Source organism: Colossoma macropomum, unplaced genomic scaffold, assembly GCF_904425465.1.
Source record: "Colossoma macropomum unplaced genomic scaffold, Colossoma_macropomum, whole genome shotgun sequence".
Classification (NCBI taxonomy): Eukaryota; Metazoa; Chordata; class Actinopteri; order Characiformes; family Serrasalmidae; genus Colossoma; species Colossoma macropomum.
The window spans coordinates 13,911,944-13,925,677 of NW_023494784.1; the positions used below are offsets into that span (position 1 = coordinate 13,911,944).

General features: G+C 38.3%; 1 protein-coding gene across 1 annotated transcript in view; it reads right to left on the minus strand.

Moving 5' to 3' along the window:
* The window catches only part of rpe (ribulose-5-phosphate-3-epimerase), a 72,270-nt gene extending 67,570 nt beyond the window's left edge, over positions 1 to 4,700 (minus strand). The window contains exon 1 of the mRNA XM_036566556.1: positions 4,517 to 4,700. Within this exon, the coding sequence (XP_036422449.1) occupies positions 4,517 to 4,638 (122 nt within the window). The 5' untranslated portion in view covers positions 4,639 to 4,700. The remainder of the gene's footprint in view (positions 1 to 4,516) is intronic.
* Positions 4,701 to 13,734: the final 9,034 nt, after the last annotated feature.

Genomic DNA, 13,734 nt, shown 5'->3' on the forward strand with positions numbered 1-13,734 from the left:
GTTTTCTGTTTAACACTACATGAATGACATGTTACAATATGGAATTTTACATGAACTGTAACAAGATACATTATTTCAGTTACATGTACTCACAGTATAGTAAAAGCATTCAAATTCTTTTGAAAATCACATTTTGAAGGATTACAAAATTATGCATATTTTTCCAGTTGTTATTTCTGTAAAGTCATGTTCCAACAAATTTTCATGTTAGCTATGCTTACATTTCAAGTCTTATTGTTTAATATTAAATTCTATTTGAATGTGACCCACACCTGTCTTTAGTGTGAAATCACTTGGACCCAAAACAACCCAGACGTACACATTCTAATCAATATCGCCTGACTGACCACATGGATCATGAAGAATGACTAATGGTTTGTTAAACACACAGCTAGAACTGCCAAACCATACCAAGGACAAACTTGATTTGCAAGTTTCTGAATAGGGCTGTACAATATCAACATAAAACGCAATATTTCATAAAGCTGTTGGATGTCATAATGCCGACGTGAAAAGCAATATTGTTGCAATATTATTAATATTATTACAAAGCAGATTTTTTTTGGACATGTAAACAGAAATCCTACTAGCCTTTCTTTTAAGCAAATTTAGCAAGCAAAATTACAAAAGCACTATTCACTATTGTGCAACATGGAAAGAAAAGAAATACTAACCACTCCTTACATCCGAACTGCAAGCTTTTTTTCATAAAGGCTAAGAAACCCTACACACACAAACACACACACACACACACACACACACACACACACACACCGATCAGGCATAACATTACGACCACTTCCTTGTCCGTTTTATCAGCTCCACTTACTATATAGGTGCACTTCGTAGTTCTACAATTACAGACTATAGTCCATCTGTTTCTCTGCATACTTTTTTAGCCCCCTTTTACTCTGTCCTTCAGTGGTCAGGACCCCCCATGGACCCTCACAGAGCAGGTACTATTTGGGTGGTGGATCATTCTCAGCACTGCAGTAGCACTGATGTGGTGGTGGTGTGTTAGTATGTGTTGTGCTAATCTGAGTGGATCAGACACAGCAGTGCTGCTGGAGTTTTAAAACACCTCAGTGTCACTGCTGGACTGAGAATAATCCACCAACCAAAAATATCCAGTCAACAGCATCCTGTGGGCAGCGTCCTGTGACCACTGATGAAGGACTAGAGGATGACCAACACAAACTGTGCAGCAGCAGATGAGCTATCGTCTCTGGCTTTACATCTACAAGGTGGACTGACAAGGTAGGAGTGTCTAATAGAGTGGACAGTGAGTAGACAGTGTTTAAAAACTCCAGCAGCACTACTTTGTCTGATCCACTCATACCAGCACAACACACACTAACACACCACCACCATGTCAGTGTTACTGCAGTTCTGAGAATGATCCACCACCCAAATACTACCTGCTCTGTGAGGGTCCATGGGGGTCCTGACCACTGAAGAACAGGGTAAAAGGGGGATAACAAAGTATGCAGAGAAACAGATGGACTACAGTCTGTAATTGTAGAACTACAAAGTACACCTATATAGTAAATGGAGCTAATAAAATGGACAATGAGCGTAGAAAGAAGGAGGTGGTCATAATGTTATGCCCGATCGGTGTATATACATTATATATGGGCACATAAGAATGAATAACTTTTTTGTTATTTATTTCTATATTTTTCTTTAGTTACTAAACATATTTGTTGTGACAGAAGTCATTACTGCATTGCATGCTTATAACACAATTCTGCGTGTGAGAACAATCCTAATGTTTGATTTACAGTCCATTTAATCACATTTTTAAGATTCACAGTTCAATCCTAGCACAGGGAAGCACTTGTTCTATTTCTACGGTTTGTGCCTCTAACATAATGGTGTCATTCTGGCGCTGTGTGTATGAGGTTATTTCATCTGTTCCGTCATCACTGCTCTTAACAACGAGGCTCCTCAGCCTGCAGATTTGAATTAAATCTCTCGGCAAATAAAAGTAGCACCATTCTCCAATGCTTAAAAATGTGACCACAGTGTGATGGTGGTGCATGTATACAGATATTTCCTTGCAATACTGGCACCCCCATTTGAATGTTCAGTATGACTTTACTTTCCTGAAGCTGAAGGTGTGGCACCTGTATATTAAGTTTGAAGTTAAGTTACTCTTTGGGCGACACTGTAGAAGATCTCTGATCTCTCTAACAGATCAGTGTAGCAGTTAGAGGGCTGACAAAAGTGCAAGGACAGTTCCAGAACAGCACTTTACCTACTTTAATTTTGGAACTGTGTTATATAACAATTTAATATTGTTTTTATTACTTTCAGTCAGAGAGGACAGACTGAAGGTTTAAAATGCTGCATAAAGCACCCTTCTGTAGTCTATTAGACTATCCTTTTCAAGAGAGAGGCGTACATTTTGCAGTGCAAGTTTGACTGGTGTAGTAGTTTCAATGAAAAAGTTAATGTATTCTGTAATGACAGTGATTTTTTTGCATCCAGATATCCTTCAAAGATATAAGATATTCCAATTCACACATGCCAGAGAGCCCTACAACAGAGCTAACCAGTAACCACCCACTTTTTCAGCTGCACTGGTTCTGGAACTTAAAATCCCATTTATGTTCTCCATAGACATTTCCAAAAACCCTTTAAATACAAGTTTTTAGGCACTCAACCAAACCAGTAAGCTAGCAGATAAATCATGATATTATAAAGGTTCAATAAGAGCAAAAAAAGGATTTAAAAAACACACAAAAAGATAAAAGGTACAAGATTGTGCACTTTACCTATTTAATGTCAGAAGGAACTACATATCCCACAAAACACTGTGAATGGTTTCAACCCACCATGTTTGTTCCTTTTTCCACCAACTTTTGCAAATGTGTATTTTTTCTTTCGTGTTTTTGTGGATATTACTGTTTTATTATATATAGTATAGTTTCATGTACATATGTTTAAATTTTATCATTCCAGCTTTAACACTCCATTTAATTTATCTTTGCTATCACATATGTTAGCAGTCAACCTTACAAAAAAATTGTTTATCTCTATAAGAATTCTATTAATCCTGATATGACCCGTCTTCTTATTTCACTTATTGAAGTGGCACCAAAGGACAAATATAATTCCTAAAAGGGAACTTGAAGGGTGGAGAATGTTTGATGCTACATTAGTATATGTTTCTGAAATGCTAATTTTGTCTCAGTCTCCTGTTTTTATGTCTCTCAACATTCAAACAGAAAGGAGACTGGTCTTGTATGATTGGAAACAAAGTCCTTACAAGAAAGGTCCTTACAGGCTGCTGCATAAATTAAACTATCTAATTAACCATTGCCCCGCCTGTTTTCCCCATTTTGTATTCTAATATTTTATACTAATGCTGTTTGCTATCCGGTGTTGACCAGAGGAGGATGGGTTCCCCTTTTGAGTCTTGGTTCCTCTCGCTCTTACGGAGTTTTTCCTCGCCACCCAATCTGGACCCAGATATTTCTGTAAAGCTGCTTTGTGACAACACCTGTTTTAAAAAGCGCTATATAAATAAACTTTGACTTGAAAGTCTGTCCACTAAGTGGTCATCTTTGCAATGCCACCAGGCAATTATTTCTAGTCATTCAAGACCAGGCTCCTAACTCTTTGACTAGGGAGAGACCAAACTCCTTTAAACCGAAGGTCAAATTACCATTTCAGTTTCAAATAACTGATAATAGTATTATCAGTTAGTACAGTGGTACAGTATTGCAGTAGTACAGTAATGCGCTTTTGAAAAAAAACGATTTTTCAGACTGTTCTTGCTACTGCACTTGCACGGATCTCCGCAATAATGGGGCTTTTCAGGCTCACGACATTACCAGCAAGCTGAATGGCCCTTTTACATGAAAGGTGGATCTTTCTCTGCAACCAGACGCCAGGTTGCCGGTTCAATCCACTGAGGCACCTAGCCCGGGTGCTGTGGATAGGGCTGCCCACTGTCCCCTAGTGTGTTCACTAGTGTGTATGTGATGTCTCACTGCATGGATGGGTTAGATTGCGGAGGTGAAATTTCCCTCTTGTGGGACTAATAAGGGCTTAATCTCAAAGTGCTAAAAGGTTACTTTGTTAATTGTTGATTGAAAAATGTAATTTATTAAAGTATCCATGGTATTAGACATTTCACCCTAAACAACCACTACAGCCACAACTTATAACGTGTTAAAATGTAAACCTTCACAATTCTACAAGTTGTCCACCTTTTAGACGCTCCCTAAAAGACTAACGAGTCGGCGTTTGTTCCGAGTTTTTATGTTCAGTAAAATTTACCGAAGGACATTTTTTAACTATATTTGGTTGTATTTAGTTCTCTGTGTTCTCAGGAATGTGAAAATGTCGGTGTGATCATTTTTTGCACCTTTATTCCATTAGAAACTGAAGAAATAAAAGCAGCTTTGCCGGCCGTTTGCATTTTTCACCTGTACCTTCACCGTCACCGTTAGCACTGTTAGATCACAAGCTAATTGAACTGGCAAGAAATATAAACTTCATCACTTACCCATCCATAACGTCAAGGTGCAGAAAGTCAGCACCACACTCCATCATTCGTTTGCATTCTGCTCCGAGTTGTGAAAGGTCGCTGCTTAAAATAGAGGGTCCGATCTTTGCACAATATGCCATGCTCACTCCGTACCGTCCTGGAAGCGTCCGACTTGAGTCTTTTTCTTATTCCTTACAGTTTGCTGGCAGCTGGCAAACCAGCAGTCGAACGCATTATCGCCACCTGCCGGTCTGGAAGAGTAGGGTTTCTCTGCAGACCGGAGCCAGAGCCATGTAGAGTCGCGTCATCTCCGTTCTCTCCATAGATAAACATACATAGATGCCGCGTTGGGTCCAGTCAAGCACGTCAACGGCGTCGCCACTTTGGGGCGCTCAACATCGCTGCTGGACTGGATTTAGTACCATTACAGAGCGGCAGTTTAAGAATGATACTGTCCAAAATGTTACTATTTCAAGAATATATAATATCAGAAAGCGGGATAGGATTATATAACGGAGGGAACGCAGCGATCCACGCTCATGCTTGTGTGATGCATATTGTTTGTATGATGTACAGATATGGCCGTGTGGTTGGTGCACAAAGAACCTGTTGGTGTGATTGTTTTGCTTCTGGTTTTATATTAAGCTTATTTCACTGAATAGTCTATTCAGGGGATCTTAACTTTATGTAGTAGTTATTTATTTACAATGATGGCTAATGCTTTGTAGCTAGGTAAGTTATAGCATTAAACAATCCGTGTATAATCATATTAGATAAACGTTAGCACCTTACACGAACCCGAAGTTAGCTTCTTATTTGCCAGTTTCTTGTTCGAATTTTCCTTTTCCACCTTAAATGGTGCATCAGCCAGCTTCTTGTTTGAATTTTCCCTTTCCACCTTAAATGGTGCAGCTTCAGGCAGAAAGTGACTGCTGCACTATTTAAGGTGGAACGGGAAAATTCGAACAAGAAGCTGGCGATTTGAAAGCCAACTTTAGGTTCGTCCTTCTTACTGTGTTTTTTTTTGGCGGTATTTTATTTTTATGTGTATTAAGATTAGAAGTTATTCACACATTGATGGATTTGCTGATATGTGTGAGATTGTGTTTCTACCAGAGCTCCCACTAACTCGGTTTTTAATGTCAGGTGCAGACTGAATATTTTTCTGCTGATCCGGACGGCTAATTAACATGATCATTTATGAAAGAAACAAAAGCTACTGAGAGCAGAGAGATCTACGTCTGAGGATTATATCAAAACACATTTGGTGAAAATCAGTTGAGGTATAAGGAAGTTGTGGCTGATTTAAGAGAGGGGGTTGGATCTCTGCATGCCGGTTTTATTAGCGGCCGCTATTGAGGGGCCACTTCGCGGCCACTTTTATTAGCAGACGCCATTGAGCATCCACATCACGGCCACTTTTATTAGCGGGCGCCACTGAGCAGCCACATTCGCGGCCACTTTTATTAGCGGACGCCACTGAGCAGCCACATCGCGGCCACTTTTATTAGCAGACGCCACTGAGCAGCCAAATCGCAGCCACTTTTATTAGCGGACGCCACTGAGAAGCCACATCACGGCCACTTTTATTAGCAGACACCATTGATCATCCACATCACGGCCACTTTTATTAGGGAACACTATTGAGCAGCCACATCGCGGCCACTTTTATTAGCGGACGCCATTGAGCAGCCACATCGCGGCCACTTTTATTAGTAGACGGGACTGAGCAGCCACATCGCGGCCACTTTTATTAGCAGGCACCACTGAGGAACCACATCGCGGCCACTTTTATTAGCAGACGCCACAGAGCAGCCACATCACGGCTACTTTTATAAGCGGACGCCATTGATCATCCACATCGCGGCCACTTCGCGGCCACTTTTATTAGCGGATGCCATTGATCATTCACATCGCAGCCACTTTTATTAGTGGGCGCCATTGAGCAGCCGCATCACAGTCACACCACGGCCACTTTTATTAGCGGACGCTATTGATCATCCACATCGCAGCCACTTTTATTAGGGGACGCTATTGAGCAGCCACATCGTGGCCACTTTTATTAGCGGACGCCATTGAGCAGCCACATCGCGGCCACTTTTATTAGCAGACGGGACTGAGCAGCCACATCGTGGCCACTTTTATTAGGAGGCACCACTGAGGAACCACATCGCGGCCACTTTTATTAGCAGATGCCACAGAGCAGCCACATCACGGCTACTTTTATAAGCGGACGCCATTGATCATCCACATCGCGGCCACTTCGCGGCCACTTTTATTAGCGGATGCCATTGATCATTCACATCGCAGCCACTTTTATTAGTGGGCGCCATTGAGCAGCCGCATCACAGTCACACCACGGCCACTTTTTATCGGACGCTATTGATCATCCACATCGCGGCCACTTCGCACCCACTTTTATTAGCGGAAATCATTGAGCAGCCACATTGCGGCCACTTTGCGGCCACTTTTATTAGCGGACGCCACTTTGCCGGCAGTGTTATTAGTGGCCGGCTCTGCACCTGACACTAGCCACTTCTCCTGGGGCATATTTCATGGTAGCTGTCAGGTCACTATCTAAAGGAATTTGCCATGGGCTGTAGCGCTTAGTGTTTGGGGATTTTAGGAGATAAGGAATTACTGGAACCCGCTACATTCCTTAACAAGTTGCATCCTACAAGCATTGAAGGCTATAACTTTTTACAAAGTAAACAGGAAAAAATGCACAGCGCTGCAGCCCATGGAAAATCCTAAAACATCAGCCTATCAGGGAGTTACAGCAATATTAAGATTAGTCTCCCATAAGGAGAAAATATATATATTTCAAATATATTTCTGAAATATATTTTTGCAATATATGAAAATGGCCAAAAATGTATTTCTTAAATATATATATTTAAAATGCATTTATTTGTATTTGTTATTATATTTTTCAATTGCATGTAATTTTAATAAAGGTTAAAGATGTAACTAAATATACATGAACTGAATGAATGGTACTGACTTCTGTGTTTTGCATTGTACTTTGCATTACATAAGACACTCATACAAAATTTATGGCAAATAAACAAGATATCGTCAAACTACATTTTCACAGTGTATCATCAATATCCACAACACTTGCTTTTGTCCAGTTAAAGGTCCATTTACCAACATTTACAATCAAGATACTGGAGCACCAATTCATTTCAAAAGATACAAACTCACTCACTGATTCACTAATGAAAGTGGTCGCGATGTGGCTGCTCAAAGGTGGCCTCTAATAAAAGTTGCCGCTATGTGGCTGCTCAATGGCGGCCGGTAATAAAAGTGGCCGCAATGTGGAAACAGATTTTAAATACACACAGACTTTTATTGTGGAAAATAAACTTAGACAAATATTACAATCAAACTTAGAGAGAAAAAATAATGACTAGGCCTGATATAAAATGATTTTATAGAAAATGTTGTTGCTGACGCTGTGCTAGATTAAAATGGAATTGGAAGTGGAATTTTGTGTAATACTCTGCTTAGCCACCAGTGGGCCGCCAGAAAACACTGAGCAAAATGCCAGTGGACCGTCAGCTCTGTCATGAGAGGACCAACAGTGGCCCACTATCCTCTTGCTGTTAGGGATAGGATATTAGCAGCAAGTAACCTAACACATCTGACAGCATTAAACTTGAGTGTGGATGCAAGGACAAACAGGAACGTGTGCAACAGTTCATATTTCCTTTTTTCTTGGGATCAAACATGATCCCTTTGAGTTTCTGGAAAAAATTTAATTTTGTGGTTGGAACTAAATGTGTTACTTTTTTTGATTTTGTTTTAATGCCATTTTTACATAGACATAGAACTAGTTTTACAAAGTCGTGTTTATTAACAAAACTGCATGATTATGTGTTTTACCACAATCTCCTTAAGTTAAAATAAGAGTTACACATGCAGGCACTGCATTTCTTTTGCAGGCAGGTTAACATTGCTTGGCAACAACAGAATTTGTCCATGGAATGAAAATTGATAAAACATCTATGCTATGATACATGGAGCGATAGGTGTGATCATGTGAAGCTATCAATAAGCATCAGGCTAAAGTAAAAAAGGTGTTGAGGATGGTATTTTATTACGTCTCTAAAAAGAGACGTGTTAAAAAAACACACTCTGTCACTAACTAGACAAATCAGTGTGTTTATTTGGAGACACTATTTATGTATAGGCCTAAGCACATACATAATAACTATTGTTTACACATGTAACGGGACAGAGTCAGTTCCAAAACAGTCCAAAACCAAAAACACACCAACATAACCTAGTTAAAGGGAAAAAGCAGAAAGCAGAGTCGAAATCAACAGGCAAAAAGTCAATACACAAGAAAAACAAACCAGAATGTACAAAGGACCGCTCAGTAGCTCTGTGAACAGTAGCAATACCTGGCAAAGTCAGTCAGTGTATCCCAATTCAGGGGCAGCATCATTCGAAGGATGCGGTCTATGAAGGCGTGTCCTTTTAAGGCTGCGTAGACCCGCAAAGGCTGAAGTGAAATGAGACAGTCTGTTTATAAGCCACACAATATTATACTTTTCTCAACTATTGAAACTCAAATCAATCAAATAGTTTCAAAAGTTCCTTGTGCGAAAGTTATAACTCTATTGTAGCTATAGTAGCTACCAAAAACAAAGGTTCACTCTTGTACATATATGGAGGGTTGTGTGAGATGTCCTATGGAGAGCTGCGCAAGAGGGCCCTGTAAGGGGAGAACAATCTGTTAAGAGTCAGACCAGAGTGGGTTTTAAAAAAAGACATTATATGCGTTTGGTTTTAAAGGCTCCCAGAAAAGGTTTAAGGACATGATGGGGATTAAAATGGTATGGAAATATGTAACTGGGGTGGTGAGATCACCTCATCGCCCAAGAGGGAAATAAAAAAGGGATGTTTTGAGATGTCCTTTGCATTGTGCTTGACCGGGAACCATCTTGCCATTTGATGCTCAATAAAGCGAAGGCCTTTTCCTTCATTCCACAAGAACTCAGCAGCTGAAGTCTTTTTGCATTCCTTTTTATCCTTTTTCATTTTTGTTGATATTTTTTTATTCTTTTAATACTCTTTGAAGATATTAGATTACAGATAATAACTATTAGGGCAATAGTATAGATACTGTTAGAGTTACTTAAAAATGTCCAGAGAGATAGCTCTTGGTTGTGACAATATCTTAAACATTAGATATGCCCCCGTAACATGTGCCAAGAGTTAGATAAAATGTTATTCAACTTCATATGGAAGAATAGACCCCATTATTTAAAAAAGGATGTTTTATGTAATAATAAAAGTAATGGTGGTTTAGAAGTTTAAGTTATGAAACCTTAAATAATACATTCAAACCTGGCTTATTAGGTTCATTCAAGAAAAAGTAATACATGGAATACATTTCCAAAGTATTTGTTTAATATGATGGGTGGTATAGAATTCTTGCTGAGATGTGACTATAAAATTGAAAAATCACCCGTTAAACTGTCCAAATTTCATAAACAGGCTCTACTAGCTTGGACACTGGCTTATAAGCATAATTTTTCCCCTCACAAAGGTATTATTTGGAATGATAGGAATATCCATTTTAAGAATAAGTCTCTCTTTTTTAAAAATGGTTTGATAATAGTGTTATATCAGTGAAACAACCTTTGAATGCTGATGGCCTTTTGTTGACATATAATGAATTTCTTAATAAATTTGGAGTGCCAGTCACAACCAAAGAATATGCTATAGTTTTTGATGCTATACCATAACAAATGTTACAGCTTCTTAAGGGTTCAGCAAATAGTGATATGGATGTTTTAGAGAATGGTCTTTTTATTGGGGACACTGATATCCTTAAATATAAATGTACAAACAAATATATTAGGAAAGTAATATCTAATGAAAGAATTTATGAACAACCATATTGGTCTTTAGTATTTGGGAACATAAATTAGAATAAAGCATGGACAATTTGTGATAAACATTGTATGAATAATAAAATAAAGGAAATGACATTTAAAATTTTACACAACACATACCCTGTTAAAAGTGTTTTAGAGAGATTTAAAATTATTAATGAATATTCCTGTACCTTTTGTGGTTTGGAAAAGGAAACAATTATCCATCTGTTTTACCAGTGTACTTATACTAAAGTGTTTTGGATTGATGTGGAAAACTTTGTAAGAAGAAAGACTGGACACTGTATTACACTGGATGTTTCAGAAGTTATTTATTTTGCTATGGACAGATTAGATTTTTGGACAATACTTAATTATTGTGGGTAAATAACATTTACATAAGAAGAGATGGTCTGATTATAAGCCAAACTTTACACATTTCCTCTGTGAGTGTAAGGAATATGGCACTTCTTTAAAAAATATAAAAAACAAGAAAGAATAAAGGACTTTGGAATTACATGTTGATTATGATTTATTTAACGTGTAAACACACCACTGGCTGTTGGTTGTTTTAAGTTATGTTATTGTATGAATCCTTTAATAAGAGATGGTCTGCTCTATGGCAGATTTCCTGTTTGCGTCACAGCACCGCTGTTCTCGCCCTTACCAATAACTTTCAAACATGGTTGGAATTATTACATAGTCATTTATTGACCTCAACTGGTGGTGATTTTTACACTTCAAACCTGTCAACCAAAGAAGTCATCTGTCTTATTCTATATAAGTAAAATTCGATTTGAGGATTAAACAGCTATCGTTACTTGCCTTCTTGACATGTTAGGTTAAAGATGTCATGGTTACAAAGTGTGTTGCCATTGTTTATTGCTTTGAATTTTTAGTATTTTAGGTATTATGTTCTAAACTAGTATGGTAGTTAAGATCAGTAATATCCTATTGCTAATTGATATATTTAGACATCTAACATGAACATATCTTTAATTCATGGTGGTTTCAGTAATCCCAGGGCCCAATGACTTCATGACTGAATGTAAATTATATGACTTTCAGAAAGGACAGAAGGAGAAGGAGCCAAAAAATTCTGTTTGGCTTGCATGCACAGAAATCTGTTATTTAAAAGGGTACATTAAAACACATCACATCCAGTCACACATCTATTTATATTTGTTTGCACACATATAAACATATTTTATGTATCTTGCTTTTTTTACTATGCACTTATTTACTGCAAGGAATTCATCAAATAAAGCTATAAAAAAACTCAAACATGAATACCATATCAAGCAGTTTGTGTATGTCCTTTTCTCTGTGTTGTCCTAGCATATAGTCCCCAGTTCGCTCTGCTGCATGGAGATGCTTTTATCACTCGGAGAAAGCAGTAAGAATGTATGGTTTCCTCACTGACACGGAGAGTAGAAAACAATTGCTGGCTCAAGTCGGCAGGAGCAATTACTAAATTACTTACCATTACTAAAGATTACAACAACAACAAAAATGTGACCTTGCATTTGTACATTTCTCAAAGACCACACCATTGGGAAGCTCAATGTTTTGTTTATTAAAAATAAGAAACAGGTAAAGAATTCAAAAACCAAAGAAGTTGAGACTCAGGGTGCAGAGTAAGGGTGCTGTCTTATTGTAGGGAGTCTTTAGTCTCAGATAAATCCCCTGTGGTTCTTTAAAGCAATCCAAAATCAACTGCAACAGAATATGGACAGGTAATAGTCAACAGACCACAAACACTTAATCCATATGTCATATATTTGTTTATTCTTTAAAGTCTCCAGTATGCACTCTAAATCCATATCAATAGTGATGTATCACGAAAATAGCTCTCTTTCTTTTTACTGTGTGCGTTAGCTCGTACTCCAAAATAGATAACGTTATCCTCACTTCACCTCCTCCACCACCATTCTACAAGGTCATGCCCCTGTGTTATATTTAACTAATATTAGAAAAAACTCCCACCCCACCCCATGAAATATCACGTTTAGAAGTCCTTTTCTCTAATTTAACAACAGTGGATTAAATGGCATTAAGAGCAGGGAATTTACAATTGATAGGCTGTTTATTGTTAATGTTATGTGTTGCTAACCTCACTCAATATCCTAGCCTAATCTGTTATCTGTTAATGTTACCTAAAACTACTAATTTAGTTCGGTATAATCCACTAATATGCTTTAATATACATGTTAATTTGATTCAGATCAGCTGATTTTATACAAACTGATTCTATAAATGTCTTGCCATTAAAAAGTGCATCACAAATGGTCTATTCTGATGCAATTCGGCTGCGCTAGTATTTGCCGCTAACTTCCGGGAACTATTGAGAAGTTCCACGATCCACCATTGCTGGAAAAAAATGGTCTGAGTGGAGCCAGCTTCAAATGGGCAGTACCAATGAGCTGGACGTTACACTAAGAGGCATGCAAATGCGTTCACATGTCCCAGATTACAGCTATCTTTAGCATGTTCAGTTTGTTTGGCGCTCACCATGCGAATTAAGACGTCAATTGTTGACCGTAAGTAACAAGTGAAATTGCACACAAGCAAGACTAACAACTACACAGCTAAAATACTTTTTATGTTACCTGTGTATACAGTATGTAATTTACAATCAGTATTTAGTTTTTTATGTGTTAACTGTGTGTTTTAATATTAGGCTAGCGGTAATATTAACCTGTAGTGTAGCTACCTAGCTAATTTAGCAGGCTTGTAAGTTGTACAAGAGAGCGTAGCTAAAGTTAGTTTTTAATTTTTTTTTCCTGTTGTCAGCTTTGGGAAGTGTCTCCACTTCAGGTAATCGGGTAATAGACCACTGTAGTCGTCGTCATTTTGTAGTCGGTGCCATGTTGTTATGCCCATATCAGGAACTCTGGGTCTAAGCCCCATTTCTCTATGGGCAGAATGAATAGGGTTTTCGAAAAATCGCCTCTATCGCATCCAGTGGTAAATAAAAATGTTCAAAACCCGATACAATTTGTGTTGTGAACATTCTTCTCTCGAATAACACTGGATCCTCCGAATTACGAGGTTGTTAAAGAGTTGAAATATGAATATTGCTACATATGAGCTAAAGCTACTGCGCACCGAATTCACGTCATTAGACTGACAGCCTCCTTAAGCAGGTTATCACCCCCTGATAAACTGATTTCGGCTCTCAGAATATCCTAATTTTTATTTTAATGCTGGTAACAGTTTTTTCTGAGGACATTTTCCCAGGAAATTTGCCAGCTTTTTGTTCGACTTTTCCCGTTCCACCTTTTTTCAGTCACGTTCTGGAATGCTGCACCATTTAAGGTGGAACGGGAAAAGTCGAATAAGCAGCCG